This window comes from Syngnathus scovelli, chromosome 11 (assembly GCF_024217435.2).
Source record: "Syngnathus scovelli strain Florida chromosome 11, RoL_Ssco_1.2, whole genome shotgun sequence".
Classification (NCBI taxonomy): Eukaryota; Metazoa; Chordata; class Actinopteri; order Syngnathiformes; family Syngnathidae; genus Syngnathus; species Syngnathus scovelli.
The window spans coordinates 9819250-9842296 of NC_090857.1; the positions used below are offsets into that span (position 1 = coordinate 9819250).

Here is a 23047-nt window from a genome sequence, read left to right on the forward strand (position 1 = left end):
AGTAACACACTTTTCGAAACATCTTTAAAACTCGTTTTGCACGGTCGACTTGGCTTCTATGGTTAAAGTTAGGGGTTAGTTGGGATCAGGAAGTGTACAAGTATTTTTTAAGGTTAGTTTTTTTTTAATATATTGAAATAATTTAACTCGTTCACCTTTTTATTAATTGTCGTGCTAAGTCCCAAGTGTTAGAATGCAGTGAGGATACACAGTCGTCCATGTCATGTGAGATTTTTATATGAGGTCGAGCATGATGGCAGTATTTGATTTGATTTTGCAGATAATGGGCCGCTGTGGTGAGGCACTCATGAGAGATTGCTACTGAAGATACTGCAATCAAACTGGCAGGATATGAGGAGGATGCACAGAGTTTATGAGTTTGGAGCAGAGACGCTGCAACAAGGGATGCAACCCAGGTAATTGCTAAGGACGCAAGGGGTCCCGAGACGATGGATGCATGGATGCATGGACGGACGGAAAGAAGGATCGTTAGACAGATGATTAGATGGATAAAAAATATTCGTGCATGCTCAAGTTAGATGGAATGGTGGGGTTGATGGGAGGAGTCTCACTTTGACTTACACGTCCATTCACCCTTTTTCTCTGAACAGCAGCATGAACTATTTGAATTGAGAGAGAGAGAGAGAGAGAGAGAGAGAGAGAGAGAGAGAGAGAGAGAGAGAGAGAGAGAGAGAGAGAGAGAGACTCGTTACCGTCTTTTCCGTTCCGTTTTTCCTCCCTCCCTCTTCTGAAATGTGAGTCAAACGTGACTCGTCTTTGTGGAGTTCTTGTGGAGGAGTCCTTGCAGGGAGGAGTGGTCTGGATCGCGTGTGCACTTCCAGCTCGACGTCGCCTTAAACGCAGCCCAACGCAGCAGAACACAACAGAACAAACCAGATCATCAGGCCGCTGCTTCTTTCGCCCATCCCAACTTGAGCTTCATTCTCGGGCTATGTCGGGCCTCTGATCGCCGCCGCGGAGACGGAGCGAGTGCAGACGGAGTAAAGGTGCAGTCTCTTCCCGCCTCGACTATTCGGGCCAGCCAGCCTCCTTCCAACCATGTCAACGCAGGCCAAAGTGAAGAAGGACAAAGAGATCATAGCTGAATATGAGAGCCAAGTGAAAGGTCGGTTCTGCTCATCTGTGACAATTGTGCAACTTTACAACAAGCGTATGTGCGTGCGTGCGTGCGCGCGTGCAAAGCTGAGGGGTGGGTCTGGCTGCATATGCTCTTAAATGCATGCATCCCACCGGAAATGTCCAAAACCACCTCCCTTTTATATCACCTTTTTGGCAGTACACTTTTGTCCAAACGTGACCAAACCGGTTCCGTTGGAGCAATGAAGACTGCAGGCTGCATGACGAGTAAGCAGCAGGCTGCATTGTCAGGCTACTGCAGATGACTTTCATGCTGCAGCTTTTAAGCTGCACACCCAACTGGGAAAATGGGTCTAATTCCTATCTTGGGAAATCTTCCCTAAAATCCGTCACGCATTTCAGATATACAATCTACAATACTAATGATAATGCAGACTCCAACAAAATGATCGTGTTGCAAGAGCAGCTCGAAAAGGTCACCCAGCAAACAGTTGAGAAAGTCCATCAATAATGGATGGTGTCTGCATCAATTATAAACCATGAAAGGATTTTCCTTTCTGAATCTAAATTTGTGGCTAAGAAGGACATGAGCTGTCCTTTTGCAGGGTGTGCATGAAGCAATCAGACGCTGCATTGTCCTCCATTGTCCTTTCATTGAAGTGTCATATTCGATTGATCTGACAATAATCGTTTTTTTGTGTATTTGTTTTTTTTGTGTGTGTTTGGTCAACAAACGGTTAAAATAACCCATTATAGTCTGTTCAGGCTTACAGGGTGGACATTTTTTGGGATAATGTTAAACTCTGGACATTGCAACATGATTCAGTCAGCAAGCTGACTGTGTATCGTTTAACATGTATTTTGAATTTCTATTTTGAATTTTTAAAAGGTTTCTACAGCAACTGATATTTCACAGCGACAGAGTGGACATGATAAACTTGGGACTGTCCAACTAAATCGATACTCACTGAGCTGTTGTGTATATTGCTAACATCCCTGAAGTTTCCTAAAGTGACAGCCTGTATTGTAAATTGATAATGTGTATATTTTTACAACAAAGTAAAAAAACTTACTCAGGCACCAGTAGGAAAAAATAATAATTAAATAACGCTTTTTTTCTTTCTTTTTTCCCCAAAAACAACAATTTCCAATGGAGGAAATGATCAAAGTTGATTATCAAACAAGCCTCATGCTTTAGCATGTTCTCATTGGTTCACATATTGGTCGATTATTTGCTCTTCGGCCTCGGTGATGGCTAGAAAAGCCGCCACAGCATTTTAGCTTGTTTCCATTTCACGAAAAGCTTCTAAGATGACATGTTAAGCTCATTTTGGAAGTGGGATTAGATCATCTTGAAGCGGCAAATGGGCTCATTTGACACTGACACTTGGCTACATTAATGCTGACTTACTGGCAGTGCAGTAGCACAATTAACACGCACACACATATACTCACTCACTCACACACACACACACACAGACACACTTGTGCTCTCTGCTAGAACTGTAGAACTGTACACGCTTGGACATGAATGTGTGAATATCGCCAAATATTTCATTGATGAGCTAGTATTCATTCATGAAATGGAAAAATAGGTTAGTCATCTCCTGGTCTCAAACTGATTGACAGTTTCTGTAACCTCAGCCGAAAATAAGTTTCTCACAACTAATTATGTATCATGATGAATACAGTATACAACAATATGACAATCCTTCTGTTTAGTTGTTTTTTTCACTAAATAATAAAAACTTTGTTTTAATACTTTCTAATTCAAATACAATTGTCAATGGAATAATCAATAGAATAATCTAAAAATATAATCTACACTAGCACATAGGGACTGTGCCGTAATAAAAGTTTTTTGTTCCTCGGGTGGAATTACAACATGTTTTTTCCTTAAATGACATTAAAAAATAGTATGTATCGTTCCATGTACTGTAGGTTAATTTGATTTTACTCCATATTCACACACGTTTGTATGTCTTAGATATCTTTTCTTTCACGTTGGATATGAGCGGTTATGTTTCGCCATTGTCGCCTTTGTAGGTGTAGATATACGCATTCCATGAAGTGCACGTGGCCCCAGCCTGCGGGTCTCGCTGTTTATTCATCATAATAAAAGAATGGCCAGGGTGACACTGCCTTGAAATGTCAGGGCTGCATTACGACAGCGAAACTACATCTCTGTTGCCAGCGTGTGAATCTGCAGACGTGTGCCGGTGTCACACCATTTAAAGTGAAGCCTGCTTGGAATGTCAGCACAGCACAATGTGGATTTTCCTGTCCTGCGGTTGCACAAACAGTATTTGAAGCGTTCACATCCAGGGAATGACACGTGAAGTCATGCACGCGTAGCCCCCCCCCCCAAAAAAAAAGCATAGAGCGTCTGTGAGTGCATTGAGACGCTCACGGCCTTGATTCGAACCAAATGATGTCAACGTGTCAGTCTGGGTTAGGACACATGTGACTAGCCACCCATGGCTAACTGCAAACGCAGCCCCGGAGAGCGGCACTAGCTAACCGGAGCAGGCTGCTTCCACGACAATGACTCCTCAAAATGGGATTTCTGCACAAGCAGCCCTGCCTTTAGGACAACTTGGCCCACTTGCATGCATGTACAGCAGAAGTTGTAGCCACTACATGTGAGTGCATCAGAGCATGTTTGCAATACATGACATGGGAGCGGCGCTGAATAAACCTCAGACTCCTTTTGTTTAAAAACAGGATCTGCTCAGCGTTCTTTTTCACTTACAGAAATTTCCCAGAGAATATACACGAAAGGAATGTCAATCTTTTTTTTTAATATGCACAAAACATAACTGGGAAATTCAAAATGCAAGACTCTAAAAGACATCATGGAGGATGTGATTGATAGCAAAGGATAACAATAATAGTTTTTGGTTCCTGCAAAGGTTTATCAATAAATAACTTTTTTTTTAACTTACATTAGTAGGATTTGGACTGTCACTGTGAAAAGCATGAAACGCTCCGTGACTTGTGGTTCGTTGTTCCCTCTCTTCTAATCCTCACTCTTGGGAGCAGAAAAAAAAATCACTGCCTGAGTACCTTTCAGTTAAACTGAAGATAAATATCACGTTGATAAAGCGTTATCGGTGTCATAGTATCGTAGCATTCTAATGAGCGTAAGTAAGAGTGCTGACATGACTTATGAAAGGATTGTAAACAAATGACCTCAACTGATATGATTTCTGATGGGAAATTCAACTTTAAAAGTTCAACTACAAATGTATTCTTCTACTTCCACCTAAAGTGTGTTTTCCAATGTCCCAGAACACACCAGAATGTTGATTGTTCGAATCCCATTATAATCACGTACTTTTAGACAAAGTCCTCATCCCTGTTGGTGTGCACCTTCACACTCACTTACATTTGACAGCTTGATGTAGAGGGGAACTTTTCAGTGTTTTACATGGAACTGTAAAGTGCTTGCCCATGTCCTCGCGTGATTATGGACACTCTGCGAAAGCTTGAATCATTCATCGCTTGTAGTCCAATATTGCACAATCCCTAGTAACAGTTTAGCGTCTAAAAATAGCCTGCCTGCTGGAGAGCAAATGCAAAAAAAAAAAAAAAAAAGAAGTCTATTTGATGCCTCGCTGATGACATTATGTTGTCACATCAGTCTAAATGTTATCATTGCTTTGCTATATACAGTCTGCAAAAAAAAAAAAAAAATTGCGGTCAATTTCAGCACGATGTTCTATTTTGGAGCTCATTGCTGCTTCGGTGCTCCTCGTTCTCGGTTGTGTATCGGGGATTTCCAAACAGAGGAAGTCGCCCGGTGTCCTTGACCAAACGCCAACGACTGGTGTCAAAAGAGAGGGCGGATTAGCTCGCTCTGGCTGTGATGCCTCCAGTGGCATGTAACTAGGCAACTGCATTACCAAAGAAAAACATGAGGTTAACATGTCCGACTGCATATTTATTTTATTTTTATTTATATTCCTCTTCTTTCATTCATATTTTCACTCACATGATGGGAGAACATTTACAAACACCTTTTGTCCTACAGTTTCCATCATTTTAAAACTGAATAAAAGCGCTTTTCATCATTGACGCTCTACAAAGTTCCTTTATGTGCGAACAAATCATATGCATGCTTGAAAACATCTGTTAGGCCTCCTTAATGGCCCTCAACTGTTTTAATGGCTCATACAGACGTAGCGCTTAGTGTGTGTGTGTGGGTGTGTGTGTGTGCGTCAGTAAATGTATAATCAACATACCGCATCTTAACTAGACGGGGTCATAATAACCAATTCATTGATAGTTGAGGTGATGTTTGTGTGAAATTGATTGGTGTAAATTGTGTTTGCAAATTATGGCAGTCGGAGCAAGATGCTCTATTACAGCACATTGATCGGAATTAATGGGATGGATTTAGGGAGGCCAGTCAACCTACATGCTAACTAAGTTGGTCAACTGTTTTTACATTTTCTGCAAGGACTGCAAGTAGCTTGTGGTCATGTTGACATGCTCGTATTTCTGAACTAGCGACTTTTTGTTTAAAATGTTTAGTTGGGCCTTCAAGCTTGATTGTTTCTCTGGCTGCTGTTGTGTTTTCTCTGCTAATTTGTTTTTCTTTTAAAGAGGAGAATGAAAGAAAACCAGAATTCAACTCATATAATTTCCTCTGTGTCTGTGTATGATGGGAAGCAGCAAGTTTGCCAACCTCCTAATGTGAACTGCAGCAATGCTGCAATTAAAAGAATTCCTCATATTTGCTGTTTTGAGACAAATCTTTCCGAAGGCTCTCACAGCACAATGCATGCTGACCTAGTTTGTTTTCCGTGCTGTCTGCAGCAATAAACAGACATGCGTGTCACAAAACATACACATACACACACGCACGCACACACACACACACGACAGACAAAGGCAGTTAGACATCTGCTTTTATCCAATTAGGATGTCTTTGTTCTGTTAAACAACTGCTTCCGCTAGCGTGATAGGTTCCTAACAAATTGCAGCTCTTCCAGTGTGTAACGTTGTAAGAATGACAGCACCAAACATGGCCCACGTATTCCCACTGGCTCTTTGCCTACTAAAAGTGATGCCTCCTGTTGATCTGCAGAGATCCGTAACCAGCTGGTGGAGCAGTTCCGTTGTTTGGAACAGCAGTCGGAGTCCCGACTGCAGCTGCTGCAGGACCTGCAGGACTTCTTCCGCCGGAAGGCTGAGCTCCAACTGGAGTTCTCCAGAGGCCTGGACAAATTAGCAGAGCGCTACTGGTCCAAGATCCGCACTTCTAGAGAGCACCAGCATTTCAAGTGAGTTCCTGCATCGACCTTTCCATTATCATTGTCAGAAGTGATCATTCTCTGTTGACCAATCAACAAGCAGCAGAGTATCTAAAATTTGACAGTTGGTACCAAAAACAAACTACTGTAGATTATTTTTTTGTTTGTTTTTTTTCTGCATTGTTAGCCATCACAACATGCCAGATACCAATTGTGTGTACTGCTTGGTAGGAATAGGACTATACAGACAAGGAACAAAGGGACGAACAATAAAAAAAAAAAGGAGGTATAAAGTATTGACCTGAAATGTAGCCAAGGCCAAGGAAGTCTGGCCTCAGGCTGCTGTGTTCCTTCCAACTAGGTCAGACTTAACCCACTCTACCAACCCCCGCCAAGCCAAGCTCGTCTTCTCTGTCTGCTTGTCATTTCATTTCCATTCTCAAACAACTTCACGCCAGACGCCGACGCTTCAATCCTCGAATTTCCTCACCGGTCACAGAGAATTAGTGAGCTTAGAGTCGAAGGAATGAAACGTTCTATTCAAAATGGTAAATGCTTTTTTTTTTTGAGGGGGTTGTTTAGATTTTAGTGTGGTCTTGAATCAAACACACCCTAAAGCGTTTTATATTTTGTCGTCAACTAATAGTTTGTTACAAAACATGTTACATAAATTCAAATCATGCACATGTGAATGTCAAATTCATGTCAGACATAACAAAGGTTGGTTATTCATTGGCAATGGTGAGCTGTCTTGCTTGATTTCATTCTCTTCGGCCAATTACATAAATGTAGTCAAAGCACGCAGAGCTGCCATGTCGGGGATGTTGATTAATGGAGCGTTCAGTCTAAGGGAGAATCCAGTAAGATATTCCCATCGCTTCACTTCTCATGTCACCTGTTGTCCCGGCCCCAGCTCCTAAAGCTCCGCACCCTTCACTTAAAATGATCATCAATAGAAAGGCTTGATTTCACTCTCAGTTATTGTAATGAGTGCAAAATCGGTCGGTCTCCTTTAAGAGTCATACTTTTATTTCTGACATCGCACAGACAAAGAGGACACGGTCAGACTGTCTATGATACAGAGTAGGGACAGCCGTGATATTTGATGAATTTATCGTTAGGTACTGTGGTGATGATGCGGAATTGATCTTACAACCTGTATCATTTAAGAAATAGTATGGGCAGTCTACAGCTGTCAAAATTAATCAATTAACCGAGAAGTAAACGATTATCAAATAATCGACAACTATTTTGATAATCGAATAATCGTTTAGAGACATTTTTTGTTAAAAATTCATGAAAACACACTGATTATCTTTTGTGTTGAATCAAACAAGCTTTGATTAAACATCACCAATCAGAATCGGTTTCAAAAACGTTGGTGAGTGCGACATTAATCCCCCTTGTCTGATATTAATTGTTGTTTAGTTGTTAAAATCACTAAACAATAATTGGTTACAAAACCCCTCAATGGGGATGCACTATATTTTCATGTTGCATAAAATTGTATCTAATTATTTAAGCAATTGATTGATAGAATATCGATTCTAAAAACATTTGTAGTGACAGTTGCACAGCAGTCCTACTTCAGGTACGCGTTTTTAGCTAGTCTTTGAATCACATACATCAAACCGGCTCTGAGTAATATGTCGCAACAGGCTCGCAAACGAGGCAATAAAACCATCAAAACTGTTCCGGCACATGGAGCCCAAGCAGCACCTGGCAATAAAACAACAAGCCTTTGGAGTTTTTTATTTTTATTTTTTTTAAGAAAAAAAGATTACCCCAAAAAGATGGAACCAGCTTGTTGAATAGAAAAAAAGCTCAAGACAATATTAAGTATAAATTTACTGCATTTGTTTCGATACCGGTCCGTCAAAATATGTCTTTGGGTGTTTGGGAACTGCTGGATTGATTGTTGTTTTTCCCAGCGTCAATCAAGCAAGGTAAGTTCAGCATGAAGCAATTACTTTCCAAGTAATGAACGCTAGCAATAGTTTTGCTTTTCTCCAGCTGAGTGCTGTTTTCTTGCCCCGCAAAAGCTTGGTCATGAATATTACTTTTTCTCGGCCATATTGAGGAGCAGCCAAGAGCAAAAGATTTTACAGTTAATCTCACGGCATCCAGTGTCGAGGATCAAACTCGTGCTTGGCTTTGAAAGAAAAGCCTGCGGGAAGGGCGTCTTCACCTTTTTACTGCACTGGAATGAAAAGGGAATAACAAAAAGATGCTGATGCTCAGCACCCTGTATCTTTTTCCTGAATGTTTTTTATCAGCTGTAGCTTTTGTTTTAACTTTTGTTTGTTTGATGTTTGTACTTCGCAAATATTGTACTAGTAGTTGACATTGACTCAACAGTGCCTCTGCTGGTTGCATCTAAGTAGTGCATTCGATTTGCCCCATGATTAATCAAAAAATAAATCAATTACTCTTTAGACAAAGAACATGTTAAGTTAAACAAGCTTTTCAGTGTTAACTTCAGAAATGAAAAAGCCAAACAATAACTCATCAGGGATAAAAAGAGTCAAAGGTGTTGTATGACTTGACAGAAAATCAAAGTGATTTTTTTTTTTTTTTAAAGCTCTTCAAAACTGAGGCAAGCTCTAAAAATAAGCACTGTGCTTCCGAATCGTCGTTTGATTTCAGAGAGACACTAAATCCAGACATAGCACAATAATAGTATATGTACCGTTTTAATGTTTCATATTTCATCTTTGTCAAAGATTTCCCTTCCAACTTAATAGCGTTACATCCCTCACAAAATCATTTCCAGTCATCTGTCCCATAAGTAATAGTAGTTAAAAAAACAATTCTGATCAGATTTTAGCGTTGGTCATTGACCGTCATGTCTTTATGAATTTATGATAAAAGTTTTTGTAGGCTTCATAACAGTCACAACGGTGGGAAAACAGACAGTCTTATGTTTCCTAAAGAAAAAGAAGATAAACAAACTCTTCGGTGTGAACGTAATTGAACTCACATGCTCCCTCGAGCAATGAGGCAAGAGCAGCCCGCATGCTGGCTCTGTGCGTGTTTGTGTGTGTGTGTGTGTGTGTGTGTGTGTGTGTGTGTGTGTGTGTGTGTGTGTGTGTGTGTGTGTGTGTGTGTGTGTGTGTGTATTTTGTTCGAACGTTTTTCTGTGTGTGTGTGTGTGTGAGCGTGTGTGTGTGTGTGTGTGCGTCCATCCATCTATCTTTATGAGGACTGAGTAAAATTCACAACCTTGCAGAAAAGGACTTTGAGATGGGGACAGTAGATAATCCAAAATTTAGTGCAGTGTTTGTTTGGTCGATGTGCTGTTTTGGGGTTTAGATGATAACTGCTTCAAGGGTTCGGGGAATGTATTTTCATGTCCTCACAATTGAGTTCTATGGTGGTAGCATTGTGGGCTCGGAGTTAGCACGATCACCTTCATTGAAAATTCTAAATTGACCTTTGGTGTGACTATGAGTTCAAATGGTGCCTTGTGATGCGATGGGCCATGACCATTGTTAGGTATGCTTGCTCATTTTCTCGGAAACCAATGAACAAAGTCTTTGTTTTACTTTTTCAAATATCTTAACGTACGTCAAGTAGATCATAACTATCATCAAGCTTGCGTGTTTCCACCATTAACTGTTCATGCTCATTCTGTGGTTGTTTCAGGAAGGACCAAAATCTCTTGTCTACTATCAACTGCTGGTACTTGGTCCTGGATCAGACCCGGCGAGAGAGCAGAGACCACGCTACACTCAGTGACATCTACAACAACAACGTCATTGTCCGCCTGACACACGTGGGCGACGATGTCCTCAGACTTTTTAAAAAGGTCAGCTTTGGAATGAAATGGATGAAGGCGTGCAAGGCAGACTGATAATGCGTAACATACATCGTCACGGGTCACCGGCTTGAAATTCATGACTGGTACATACAATTGTCACGACAGAAAGATGGTTCTCGTTGTCATAGGTGGTCTTAAATTACTGGCTAGCCTTTCAACTGAATCATCAGTTGTGGTTCAAGAATTGTTGGTGCCTAAATTGTAGCATCTTTAACCCTAAATAGCTGCCACCGTCTGCATGTTGTTGCATTTTCTATGCAAATGCTTTGAAGACAAGTGCTAAAAATTTTAATATGAATAATTTATTGATTTTATTAATATTATTATTATTACCATTTTTTTAAATTATTATTATTGCTGATCATAAATTCTGATCTTGTATAAGAATCTCATTCATAATTTCAGTACAACTGGGTATTTGTCTAACGGAGTCACGACTCTCTCATAACAGATGTGCATAATATGCGCTTTGTGTAAAGAAAGAAAAGTGGCTGTGGTTCAGGGGGTTGTGATGAATATTCTACCCAAACGATCTGAAATCACTATCGCTCGACAGCAGAGGGGAACGGAGGATAATTTATGCTCCTTTGGGGGTTCTGCAGTGTCACGATGGGAGCCTTGATGGGTTGGCCTTCAGCCAGCCAGCCCTGAGAGGCGTTAGGAACAGCCTGCAGAAAGTCTGTCTTCCCCCGCTAAGAGTTTAGCGGAATTGGAGAGGTTTTTCAAAACAAAAAGCACGTTATGGTGCATTCATCTGCAGTGCTGTTTCATTGCTAATACACTGCACATGTGGAACCGCAATGACTTGGGTGTTTATTGAGGAATACGTGGAGCGATTGTGCTGATGTTGACATTTTTTGGAAACACAAGGTTGTTGTTTTTGACAAGTGGTCCTTTGGGAGGTGGCAAAGACGTGAACTTTGCATAGTCCCTCACCTCTGAACCCCCTCCTCCTCTGGGCCTGTTAGCACTGCCAGGGGATCATGTCAGCTCCGTCATGGCTGCTGAGCAACAGTAACTTCAGCTTTTACATGACAAGTCTCAGCTCTCAATCAGAGTAGTTGATACTGAAGAATTTCATAGCTCCGAGTCTAATAAAGTGGTGGTAAAGATATGGCTCAGGGACCATATACTGTTCTTTATTCCGGCCCACCGTAAAAATGTATTTCTTAGAATCACCCCTGGCCTTGAGCACAAGTCTGGCCACCCGTGTTCTAATGTTGACTAATATCTTTTACAGAGCAAAGACATCGGAGTGCAGATGCATGAGGAGCTTGTGAAAGTCACCACTGAGCTCTACACGGTGAGTCATATATTATTGTCCTTCTCTAATGTCCATAACAGGTTGTCTGGCCTTGCGTGCGTGTTAGCTGCAAGTCTCTCTCCATTGCTACATCCTGCTGCCTCTCAATTGTCAGCTGGCTGGCCTGACACTGCAGACGGCAGACTTGCTTGATCAGCACTATATCCTCTAACTACTCCTGAGGTCACACACACATTTGCATTCATCTATTGTGAATTTCTCCCTGGGGTAGATGGGGAAAGTGGTTGTATTTCTCGTAGCGGTGAAAATGAGCAGCTGCTGAAGGTCGGACACATCTGTTTGATGGGGAAGATTATTCGTTTTTGTCTGCACACCAGTATTGTAACACTTTAAGTAATAAATGTTTATATGAATAGATGTTTTGAACACAAAGAGTGCAACAACACATGTAGACAGACAATATAACAATTTTAAAGAGCAAATTATAGAATGTTAAAAAAAAAAAATTGTCGTTTGTGGCAGTCAGTGTGGAACAGATTAATTTAGTCCCGTTCATTTTAATGGAAAAAGATGCTTTACGATATGACAGTTTCCAATTTCAAACAACATCACGGAATGAATTATACTAGTATCTCAAGGCGTGGTGGTTTTACATGAGTACACATTAAAATTGCAAAACTTGGGAGCGGCATACGTGATACGCTATTGATGGGCTGATGGCTTCTTGCACTATTTGGTTTGCTATTGGGAGCGCGTTGCTTGCTGTCATTATGAAAGGCCCTTTCCTCCCTTCTTAATCGATCTGACTGTCCTTTTACTAAATCGCATGCAGACAGGGTTGCTAGGGAACCATATTTTAGGAGTGAGTCAGGCTGCGCCAGATTCAGTTTGTGGTTGTTTATTGGTCATTTGATTATTTAGTTAAAGGCTACTCTCTTCAAAATAGGCATAGTTCATTTTAAGATGTATGTTCTGGTTTACCAACATTCTCATCAGGGCTGTTTGCCTGACAAACTGGATTGAGCGCCTGTGTCATATAGTCGATTCATGGATTCGCACAACGTCACATTTAACTATCTTGATAAATCCTTTAATCGGTTGTCTGTCCGTGTTTGTGACTACATTCCTTTCAGACAGTGTGTTGTGTTTTTATGGATGGGTCTAGGTTTGGTATTCAAGGGAGAAGACAAACAGGCAAACAGAGAGAAGAGAAAAACAACACACCCAGTTTAAAGCCTCCAATTGAGCAAGATGATTAAGTTACACTTCCTGTTGTGATGAATGGTAGCAAAAGCAAAGCCTGACAAACGTATTGCTGTACACAATGTGATATGCCTTTTCAGATCATCTGAAACCACCTTTCTCTATTCCGTGGTCATTATTTGGTTCTTTATTTAAAATCCAAGACATACAAAATTTATACATATACATTTTTCTCCTTTTTTTAAAAAAAAAAATATTTATTTATTTATTTATTTATTTGATGGCTGACTGACTTACAATTTATACACATACATTTTTCTTCTTTTTAAAATGTATTTATTTATTTATTTATTTATTTATTTATTTATTTATTTGCTGACTGACTCACTTAATGTATTGTGTATCATGACAGGTGATGAAGACGTACCACATGTACCACACGGAGAGCATCAGCGCCGAGGGCAAGCTGAAGGAAGCCGAGAAGCAGGAAGAGAAGCACATCGGCAAGGCCAACGACATCAGCGCCGCCTTGCTGCGATACGGTCACGACGAACGGCCGCAGCGACGGAGCTCGGTGAAGAAGATGGAGAAAATGAAAGAGAAGGTTTGTTTTTTGATAAGATACTGTCTATGCTGAATATTGACTTAATAGTTACCTGATATGATGGGAAAAAAAATAGTTCATGATAGGTAGTGATGAATGCATAGTAAATGGTACCCAAGATGAATATTATGCAAAAAAAACTACATTTCCCAATATAAATTCCTTAGTCATCAGTAAAACTGACTTGCATTTTAAAATGCCACATTGTTGTTATTGTGTGGAACCAGTCGAGTCAACATTTGGCTGCAATATTGTCACGCTGCACCTGCTTTGTTTATCATCATGCGTTTGTATGTGTTTCTCTTTCTCACAGAGACAAGCCAAGTATTTTGAAAACAAACTCAAGTGTACAAAGGCCCGCAATGATTATCTTCTCAATCTGGCAGCCACTAATGCCTTGGTGGCGAAATACTATATCCACGATGTGTCCGATATGATCGATGTAAGTAGAGCAACCTCGAAGATGAACACACATTGAGTAGACTAATTAGGATTATTTTGAATTTCCCGCTCATAGTGTTGCGACATGGGGTACCACGCAAGCTTGACGCGAACCCTAAGAACCTACCTGTCGGCCGAATATAGCCTGGAGTCATCTCGACATGAGGGTTTGGATGTTCTAGAAGGAGCCGTGGACGCCATGGATGTACGAGGAGACAAGCACAAGTTCATGGACATGCACTCTCAGATGTTCTGCCCTCCAACACGCTTTGACTATCAGCCGCACATGGGGGATGAGGTGAGCAGGAGATAGCGAGCTCATTTCAAGGTCTTTTTGTTCTTATCAAGTCATCACGGCAGAATTTGTGTCCTGCTTTCCTGCCAGGTGTGCCAGGTGAGCGCACAGCAACCTGTCCAGACGGAACTCCTGATGCGATATCAACAGCTTCAGACTCGCCTGGCGACGCTCAAGATCGAAAATGAAGAGGTGACATGTTTTCTTACTGGGTCTAAATAAACATGTATGTGCCACGCTAACTTCAGTCAACTTAGCACATGAAGTCAAATAACCTGTTGTGCAGGTTTAGACAATTTCCTACAACACAAATTTAAGCATCGGCACTGTGGTTGGATATTAAAAGTCTTATCATAGAGCATCAAACATAAAGGACAGGAGGAGAATTTAAGGATTGATATCTTCTGCTCTATGTGTGAAGTTTTGTGGGAGAATATTTTGACTGTCTAGCTAGCACATTAAATATGAAGCTCTAAGCCCAGTGAAGAGTCATTAAGAAGTGCTCTAATTTTAAAAATGACATCATCCGCTTACTAATTTTATATACTCGTATAAATGTATCGCTGTTATTGATTTCTCGATAATATTAGACAGAGTAACACATTTTTCAGTTAATGCTAGCGAGAGACGGAAGGAACAAAAGAACCATACGCCTTATTGTTCTTCTTTGCAATGTTTTAAAGTCTCATTTTAAAATCTTATTTGAAGGAAATCTTTTTTTTATGAAACTCTGTTTTGTAACACATTTTTATTCAGTTAAACTCAACAAAATGTGTTGTTTTAATTTCCAATGTTTCATAAAATAATGTATTCTCGTTTTTAAAAATTTGTTTGACCTAAGCTAATTATGTTAAGATAGTTTTAATATCCCTGGTTTTACTGGTTAGTGATACCTAAGTGGTAGAAAAGTCAATAATTCAGTCAGCAAAAAAAACCAAAAACATTTTAATGTTTCGATGATTGCTAGGCTTGTTTTAGTACTTGTCACACTGGTTTTATCTGCAACTCTCACGTCCTGTCAAAGAAATGATTAAAGATGACAAAATGTATTGTTAGTCTACTTTGAGAAGAGGAATGCTCACTGAAGACATGGACTTATTATTTCTTGTCATGATGTCTGCTTTTCCTTGACAGATTGACTTGATGATAGATGTTTTATGGAGTTTTTAGCAAATGTTAAATACATGCGTGCGTGTTTATGTCAGGTGAGGAAGACTCTGGACGCCACAGTGCAGACCCTTCAGGACATGCTGACAGTAGAGGACTTCGACGTATCCGATGCCTTTCAGCACAGTCAGTCGACAGAGTCGGTAAAGTCAGCCTCATCTGACTCCTACATGAGCAAGATCAACATCTCCAAGAGACGAGCCAATCAGCAGGAGACGGAGGGCTTCTATTTCACTGCAAGTTCTGATAAGATATTGCAAAATATTTGCGTAAAAGCTCAAATATAAAATATATATTTTCCTCCCTGCAGAAATACAAAGAGTACTTAAATGGCAGCAACCTTATAGTCAAACTTCAAGCCAAACATGACCTTCTCAAGCAGACACTGGGAGAAGGTAAGAATTATGAAATGCATACAAAACTGAAATTGTACTAATCACTAATCCCACGCTTTAGAAAAAAATACTAAATTATGAATTATGAATATTTGATCTTGCTGACAAGGAGAATTTTTGGGGGTTAATATTAGCATTTAATGAGCACTCAGTGGACCTTCGCTAAGCAGTAAGCTGACTGTACTATTTAAAATAAATATTTTTAATTGCCCAAAAAGTTTTTATATTAAAAGTAATTAATCCCAAACTGTCCTCTTCTTCAGTCTCTATTTAAGAAGGACAAAATACTGGTTGTAAAGAATTGATATGACACTAACTGAGCTTGTCATCTTGGTGCATTCTTGGTACCATTGGTAACCTTAAAATGTCATGTCGGGGATGGCGCAAACGCTTTATGGAAATAAATTAGATTATTAAGGCATGAAGGTTCTCCGTTTACATTGGCTTGAACTCGTACCCAAATGACTGAATGTTGCAACTACAAAGTCATTCAAGTTTTCTGCTGCATGGTTACAATTATGTGACATGAAGCGAAGTTGAGCAGAAAGCTGCTTTACACATGACAGAATGCTGCAACCATCCTTTCCTCATTCACTGATCAAAGTATGTGTGTTATGAAATCGTCCCCTTATAAAGCATCTCGTAGCTGCTTGCACTCTCTAGAGAGAGCAGTCAGGCTATCTGGGGGACTTCAGGGGGCTCTTGTACCGTTACCACGGCGACGGATGAATGGTCGCTGCTTGGCGGCGTGACAAATGCAGCCATGGTACTCACCCCATTGAGTGCGCCTGAATAGATGGCTGTTTTCTCATAACACCCCTTTCCGTTTCCATCTGGCAGCCTTGCATTTTTTGGGCTGGCACTCAACTGTACCATTTGAAAAGCGCCGTATACTGATTTAGCGCCTTTTGTGCTCTGTTTCCTTTTAGGGGAGAGGGCTGAATATGGAACAACAAGGTAAGATGTCCCGTGACAACCGAGACAATAAAGTGGGCATTGATTTTTAAAATCTTTCCTTTGGTGTCCATGAATATGACAAAAAATGAGATCTCAGTGTGGGAATGGGAATGTCAAAGTTAACATTGCTTAAGACAGTTATCGGTTTGTTATGATTACAAAATCAGATTGTTATTACGATTCGCCAACTGACAAGCTAGCTTTTTTTTTCTTTTCTTTGAGAAGAAATTGACAAAGCTAAGCTACACATCTAAGTTCTCAGTTGTGTGCAAAATGCTATTTGATTCCATAAAACTCAGATATTAGAAACAGTCAGAGTCAAATCAAGGCGTAATATTTATGTATTATTATTCGTAATTGTCATACCAACCGTGCACCCCCCCCCACCCTTTCCCCAGGCCCCCCATACTTCCCCCTAAACCTCAGAGAATGCGGAAGTCTAGACCTCGCTCCATTTTTAGGCGTAAGCTGTTTAACGGCAATATGGAGGCCTTCATCCAGGTACGAGCCCCATTGTGTGCTCTTTGTCTCTTGGTGAGCTCCGCTATTTCTCTGGTGGTCTTTTTGATTTTTTTTTTTTTTTTTCCCGTCCCGCTCATCCTTGGGCCACGCTTTTTACCCATACGTCTGGCTCGCTCACGCTCTGACTCTCCTCTTGCTCGTCGCCTTGTCCTTCGCCGTCTGCTCGTCAAGTCAGACACGGGCAAATGAAGCAAATGTGGAACTGCAGTTTGCTGTTAACGCTCTCATCCCTGGACAAATTAAGTCCACTCGCTCCTTAAACATGCCGCTTTGCCGTGTCAGACTCTTTCAAATAAAGCGAGCAAAGTCCGCCTCTGTCCTGCTGTTTTGCTACACACTCAGTCCAAATAAAAAAAAGATCATTTGCAGTACAATGCTATCAAAATCAGCTGCAGGTTTTGAAGTGAGATGTGTATTCTCCTACTCTGACTTGAATCTAGCCCCCCCTCCCTCCCAACTTCCGCCAAGCCCAATGTCCTCGTGTCTTGCAAAGACACTGAACCGATGCTTTGGCATTTCCAGGCCTCCTCTTTTTTTTTTTTTTCTCTCTCTCTGTGAGATCTGTCTTCCTCACTAACTTGTTTGTGGTTGTTGTCGCCTCTCTTCCGCCGTCTACGTGCCTTACTGCTCTCTGCCCAGGGGAAGACGGAATGTCCGATCCAGGACTCAGGTACACTGTCCTACAGCTTGGTCGCAGTACCATTTTGCTATATTTTCTGGGCCTCTGTTCTGTTGGTGCTTCTTTAAGTGTACATGCTGTGATAATCACATTGGCTGCATAGTGTTGTTTGGTAGCTGTAACATTTGATATGATTCGATTAAAACAATGAATACCTGATTCATTCTGTCAGTGTGTTTGTTGCTCATCTGTTTATAATAATTTCAATGTAACTGCAGGACTCTGGGCAGCCCATACCAGTGGTGGTTGAGAGTTGTGTCCGATACATCAATCTTTACGGTGGGTTCACATGTTCCATGACTTTATTACTTAATATTCCCTATTTGTTTTCTGTCAATTTCTATTATTTCTAAAAAAAAAATTTAAATAATTAATAATTTATTTTATTAAATAATTTCTATAATTTTCTATAATATTCAACGCCATATGTTAGCAAATAATAAATAAATCTTACACTAAAAATGATCTAGAAAAATAAACTAAAATGTTCTAAAAGCTAATTAAAAATAATTCAATTTAAAAAAAAGCCAAAATGAAATAACTAAACTATCATGAAAAATCCAAAACTATTATAACTATTCAAATCTCTTGAAAACGTTTTTTTTGTTAGATTTGGAAAGTAAGAAATGAAATGATATTAAAACATATTCAACCAGATTTGTTTGTTCACAGGTCTTCAACAGCAAGGTATATTTCGAGTTCCGGGATCCCAAGTGGAAGTCAACGACATTAAAAATGCATTTGAAAGAGGTCAGAGCCAGTCATTTCATCTTTGTAGATACATTATTTATGAAATCTTGACGTCATAATAAATATACAGGCATCATCCAAACATCATATGAAAATTTTGATTTGTAACATCGCCTAAGAGGAAGGTTTGATTGTGTCTGTGTAGGTGAAGATCCGCTGGTCGACGATCAATCGGATCATGACATCAACTCTGTGGCCGGCGTACTAAAACTCTACTTCAGGGGTCTGGAGAAGCCGCTGTTCCCTAAAGAGCATTTCCTCGACCTCATCTCCACTACGAGTGAGTCATCTAACAGGAAACTTGCCAAACGTGGAGCTTCCTCCCATTCACGTTGAACATGGAAGATCTCATTTATGTCTAGCAGATCTTAAACGAATGTGTTCTTATTTTAGAGTTGGACTTTGGTTCCGATCGAGCTCATCACCTCCAGCAGATTGTTGCCACTCTCCCGCCACCCATGGTCATCGTTCTAAGATACCTGTTTGCCTTTCTAAATCAGTAAGTCTCCTCACAGCAACTGAGTGACAGCTCCGCTGTGTCGCTAATTGCCTCCGCTCCTCCAGTTTATCCCAGTACAGTGACGAAAACATGATGGACCCTTACAACCTTGCTATTTGCTTCGGCCCCACGCTGATGCCCATACCGGAGGACCAGGATCCCGTGGCCTGTCAAGCGCACGTTAACGAGGTCATTAAGACCATCATCATCCACCATGAAGCCATATTCCCAGGCCAGCGTGAGTTGGAGGGGCCTGTATATGAAAAGTGCATGGCTGGAGGCGAGGAATACTGGTGAGTTTTAAGGCAAGGTGTCCAGCATGTGGCCATGAATAATATATTATCTAATAATATATCTATCCAGAAATGTAAGATAACTCATTGCTATGAAATGTAATCAATATGATATCGTATTGGGATGAAACTGGTCATTTGTACCCAAACAAAGCATGAGGTTGTTTTCGATCTGGTTTTACACGTACGATAATTGCTCCTAATTACTGCAAAGATTTAAAGTCTTGCGTTTTATTTTCCAAATTAAAGCCTTGATCCTTTAAAATGACACTTAAGCCTTACATCTGCCATTCAAATGTCAAAGTTCTAATTAATATTTTGCCTATTTTTATTTCCACCAACAAACACTTCCTTTTTTTTCCCATAACAGATGCCGAATGAAATGTCAATATTTATATTCATTTCGAATATGGTTATTATTGCAATTTCTTTTGTCCGATCAGTGAGAGTCCACACAGTGACGCTGGCGCTCTTGATGAGGTGGACAACGGTACTGGACCTAACACAAGTGACGATGGTGAGTCACAGCTAGTTCAAATAATCACTCATCCATCATATTGCTTCAAAATCTGATTTGGTTGAATTTTTTTTCGACAGAGCTGGAGCAGATAGAAGCTATCGCCAAGTTTGACTATGTGGGGCGAACTCCAAGAGAACTTTCCTTCAAAAAAGGAGCCTCGCTGTTACTTTACCTGCGAGCTTCGGAGGACTGGTGGGAGGGTCGACATAACGGTGTGGATGGTCTCATCCCGCACCAGTACATTGTGGTGCAGGACATGTATGTAAAATGCTTTTTTTTTTTAATTCAAATATGTACATGTTAAAACAACATGAAGTACATCCTGCCTTTACAAAGACAATATTTGTGTTTTGCTTGATACTGACAAATAAATACTATTTTTTTTTTTCTAATCTGATACAGGGATGATGCATTCTCAGAAAGCATTCAAAGGACTGACAGTGAGAGCAGTAGTGGATACCACGAAGACCGATCGTCATCCAGACATGAACACCATTCTTTATCTGAACACCCTCTGGAACGTCGCTTCGGGCCACCAATTGGAAGGTGAGTTAGAATTCAAATTCATATTGATTTTTTAACATTTTATTAAATTATGAGACCCTACACTGAAAACATAAATTTACTCCGGAACAATCGATTGATTTCAAACGCACCCTTCTAGGGCAAGAGTGCGGTCAGATGGAGCTCCCCTTCAGCGCCACAGGAACGGCGACGGCCACAGCCCCACCAGACCCGCCGACGGGCCCCCGAGGGTGGCGCCTCGGCCGTGCAGCCCTCACAAAATAGCTATGAGCAGGGGCCTCATAGATAGTCCGGAGAAGCGGCGACTCGCCACCTATGGAGCCGCCGGGCACCCTCAGCGGTCGTCTCCGGTCACCTCTCGGCACGCCAGCATGGGAGACCACAAAACGCTGGAGGCAGAAGCCCTCGCGGATGTGAGTGGTGATAGATAACGAAGGATTTTTTCTGCTAGCATCAATTTCTTAGCTTTTCTGTCCGTCGGCTTTGTTTTTCAGGACATAGAGAAAACAATGAACACAGCCCTCCATGAGCTATGTGAGCTGGAGCGACAGAATGTTGCCAAACACGCTCCTGATGTTGTCCTGGACACGCTGGAACCTCTCAAACATCCCGGCGGCGGTGGCCAGGATGTCCCCGGAAGCCCCCTGCACACCATGGTCATCAGAGATCCCGAAGCGGCTCAGCGGCGGAGCAGCAGCAGCTCCTCCTCTGAAACCATGACCACGTTCAAACCCGCCCTGGCGGTGCGCAGGCCCAACGCGCCCATCAGGCCGCCGCCCGTCAGACCGGTCCGGCCGGCTCCCGTGCTCACGCAGGGCCAAGGGCCACATCGCTCCAGCAGCTCCAGTTCGTCAGGTCTTGGCAGTCCGGGCATGACTCCCACTGACAGGGTTTTCCCTAAAGCTCCTTCCCCTTCGCCATCCACCTCATCTTCCTCCTCAGACAAACAGGGTAACGCATAGTCGTGGCGGTTAGACACAAATCAAGAATTGCAAAACAGCGACTGATCGCTACACAGCACTTGTTTAATCCAACTGCTGGTTCCCGTCAAACCGCCACTCACACTTTGACTTAAATAGTCAATAATACACTTACTTAGCATAGATGTTGAATTTAAAATGGATGCACTGGAAAGGCCTCTTGTTCACCAATAATAAGGACCATGTCAATGACTTTTACTAGGGTACAAATATGCTGTGAGCTGGAACTTTTCTGCCCTTGTCAGTGTGAGGCAAAGTAGTAGCAAACCACTAGGCCATCTTTTAAACTGATTGAAGTAAAGGTTTGGATGTCCTAATGGCCTGCAGTGAAGCATCTTTAGTATATCAGGCAAGACATATAAAAAACACCACCCTAAAAATTAACATTTTGTTGTATACATTTTTAAATTTGGAACGTTTTTATAGCTTTGAATTATTTGGTCATTTTATGACCCTTTTACATTTTCAGAAAATGAAGAATTTCAAATGTTTTGCAGTGAGTGATCTACCTGATTTTTGATAAGAGGATCAGAATCAGGACACCCCAAGTAGAACATCTGCAAGGTATAATGAAGGTGACTGGTTACTGCCAATAAATAGTGGCAGATTTGAATTGTGGCTCCCTCCAGTGGAAGTAGGAAATATTTAACTGGTATCTCCATATGGATGGCAGCTCAGTAAAATTATTTTACTCACCAAAAAAAAAAAAATGATTTTTTTTAAAAGGTACTACATTTACAAAGCAGACTGTTTTAATGTCTTTAGTAACTTAAGACCAATGCTATCCCATAAAAAAAAAAAGCATAGGTTTGTTTGATATCTCTTAAGGTGCCGTCAGTGCAGTATAAATGTGAATGCCACTTATACTGCATACTCTCAATTTTAGCATCTAAAGCACAAAAGTAACTTGATGGTTTGCACCAGTTTTACCATCTCGGCTATCAGTGAGTGTGATTGCATGTTAGCGTCAGTGGCCTGCTACCGTTCAACCTTTGATTATTGGATGGACTGACCAAGCACAATCAAAACTTTGCTTAGGGTATTTAATAGAAACATCTCAAGGACATTGGCACTTTGTAAAGGACTAACCACACACGTCGTTCCTGTAACTTTTACGTAGGATATGAAGAAAATAGCAAATTCATATATCAATGTAGATTTAAAAAAAAAAAAAAATCTGCAAAATAGTAGAATTCCTGCGATGAACTACTAATGCACTTACAGATATTTGCAGGAATTGTGCTGCGTTCGTGTTGTTGATTTTGTACTAGAAACTTGATACTAGTACATCAATGAAGCTTGTTGCCATGTCTGGATGGCACAAGGTCTCGCTTTAGATCAGCTCCTTTGGTCTTTGTCGTCCGTCTCGCCGGGATGATCGATATATCTTTTCAAATGTAACAGGTACGTTTAATCGAATGCATACATGCTGTTAAAATGATGACTTGTACAAATAATGTATGATAGGAACAGGATATATTATCATCTCTAGTCTGTAGATTTCTTTTGTAACTCTTATCCTTGCACAAGCATTAATTAAAGAATACATTGGGGGATTTTGTCATCGTCATATTTGTCTTCAACCACACTTGCAAAATATACATACGCTGTATTGGAGAAGTCATTTATTAATTATAACCACTTTTGCCATTTCCCAGATTAGTGAATGGAACAAACGAGAATTATCAAGCATCTTTCCATTTTTGGAATTTAAAAAAAAAAGTTGGAGTTTTGATATGTAGTATATGCATCGAATTCAAATTTACATGCATGTAAC

General features: G+C 40.8%; 1 protein-coding gene across 4 annotated transcripts; it reads left to right on the plus strand.

The window, feature by feature from the left end:
- The first annotated feature begins 287 nt into the window (after nt 1-287).
- Nucleotides 288-22826, plus strand: LOC125976826 (SLIT-ROBO Rho GTPase-activating protein 3). 4 transcript variants are annotated; one of them, XM_049732752.2, is made up of 22 exons: nt 678-1126; nt 6191-6386; nt 10002-10164; nt 11417-11479; nt 13056-13247; nt 13561-13689; nt 13765-13986; nt 14074-14175; nt 15189-15386; nt 15461-15545; nt 16475-16502; nt 17664-17694; nt 17922-17982; nt 18376-18453; nt 18599-18733; nt 18847-18952; nt 19018-19245; nt 19689-19762; nt 19843-20023; nt 20168-20311; nt 20430-20703; nt 20785-22826. In XM_049732752.2, the coding sequence occupies exons 1-22, from the start codon at nt 1060-1062 to the stop codon at nt 21250-21252; spliced, it is 3225 nt and encodes a 1074-aa protein (XP_049588709.1). In that variant the 5' UTR covers nt 678-1059; the 3' UTR covers nt 21253-22826. The 4 variants fall into 4 exon arrangements, 2 of the variants coding, with proteins under 2 accessions (XP_049588709.1, XP_049588708.1); XM_049732751.2 differs by lacking the exon at nt 17664-17694 and adding an exon at nt 16901-17003 and having other exon boundaries at nt 680-1126; XR_007484509.1 differs by lacking the exons at nt 18847-18952; nt 19018-19245; nt 19689-19762; ... (2 more) ...; nt 20430-20703; nt 20785-22826 and adding an exon at nt 16901-17003 and having other exon boundaries at nt 288-1126; nt 18599-18669.
- Nucleotides 22827-23047: the final 221 nt, after the last annotated feature.

Coding starts and splice junctions, on each gene's coding strand:
- LOC125976826 (XM_049732751.2), top strand. CDS start 1,060: ATGTCAACGCAGGCCAAAGTGAAGAAGGACAAAGAGATCATAGCTGAA. Junction 13,248..13,560: donor TGGAGAAAATGAAAGAGAAG/GTTTGTTTTTTG, acceptor TCTTTCTCACAG/AGACAAGCCAAGTATTTTGA. Junction 16,503..16,900: donor GCTGAATATGGAACAACAAG/GTAAGATGTCCC, acceptor CCCTTTCCCCAG/GCCCCCCATACTTCCCCCTA.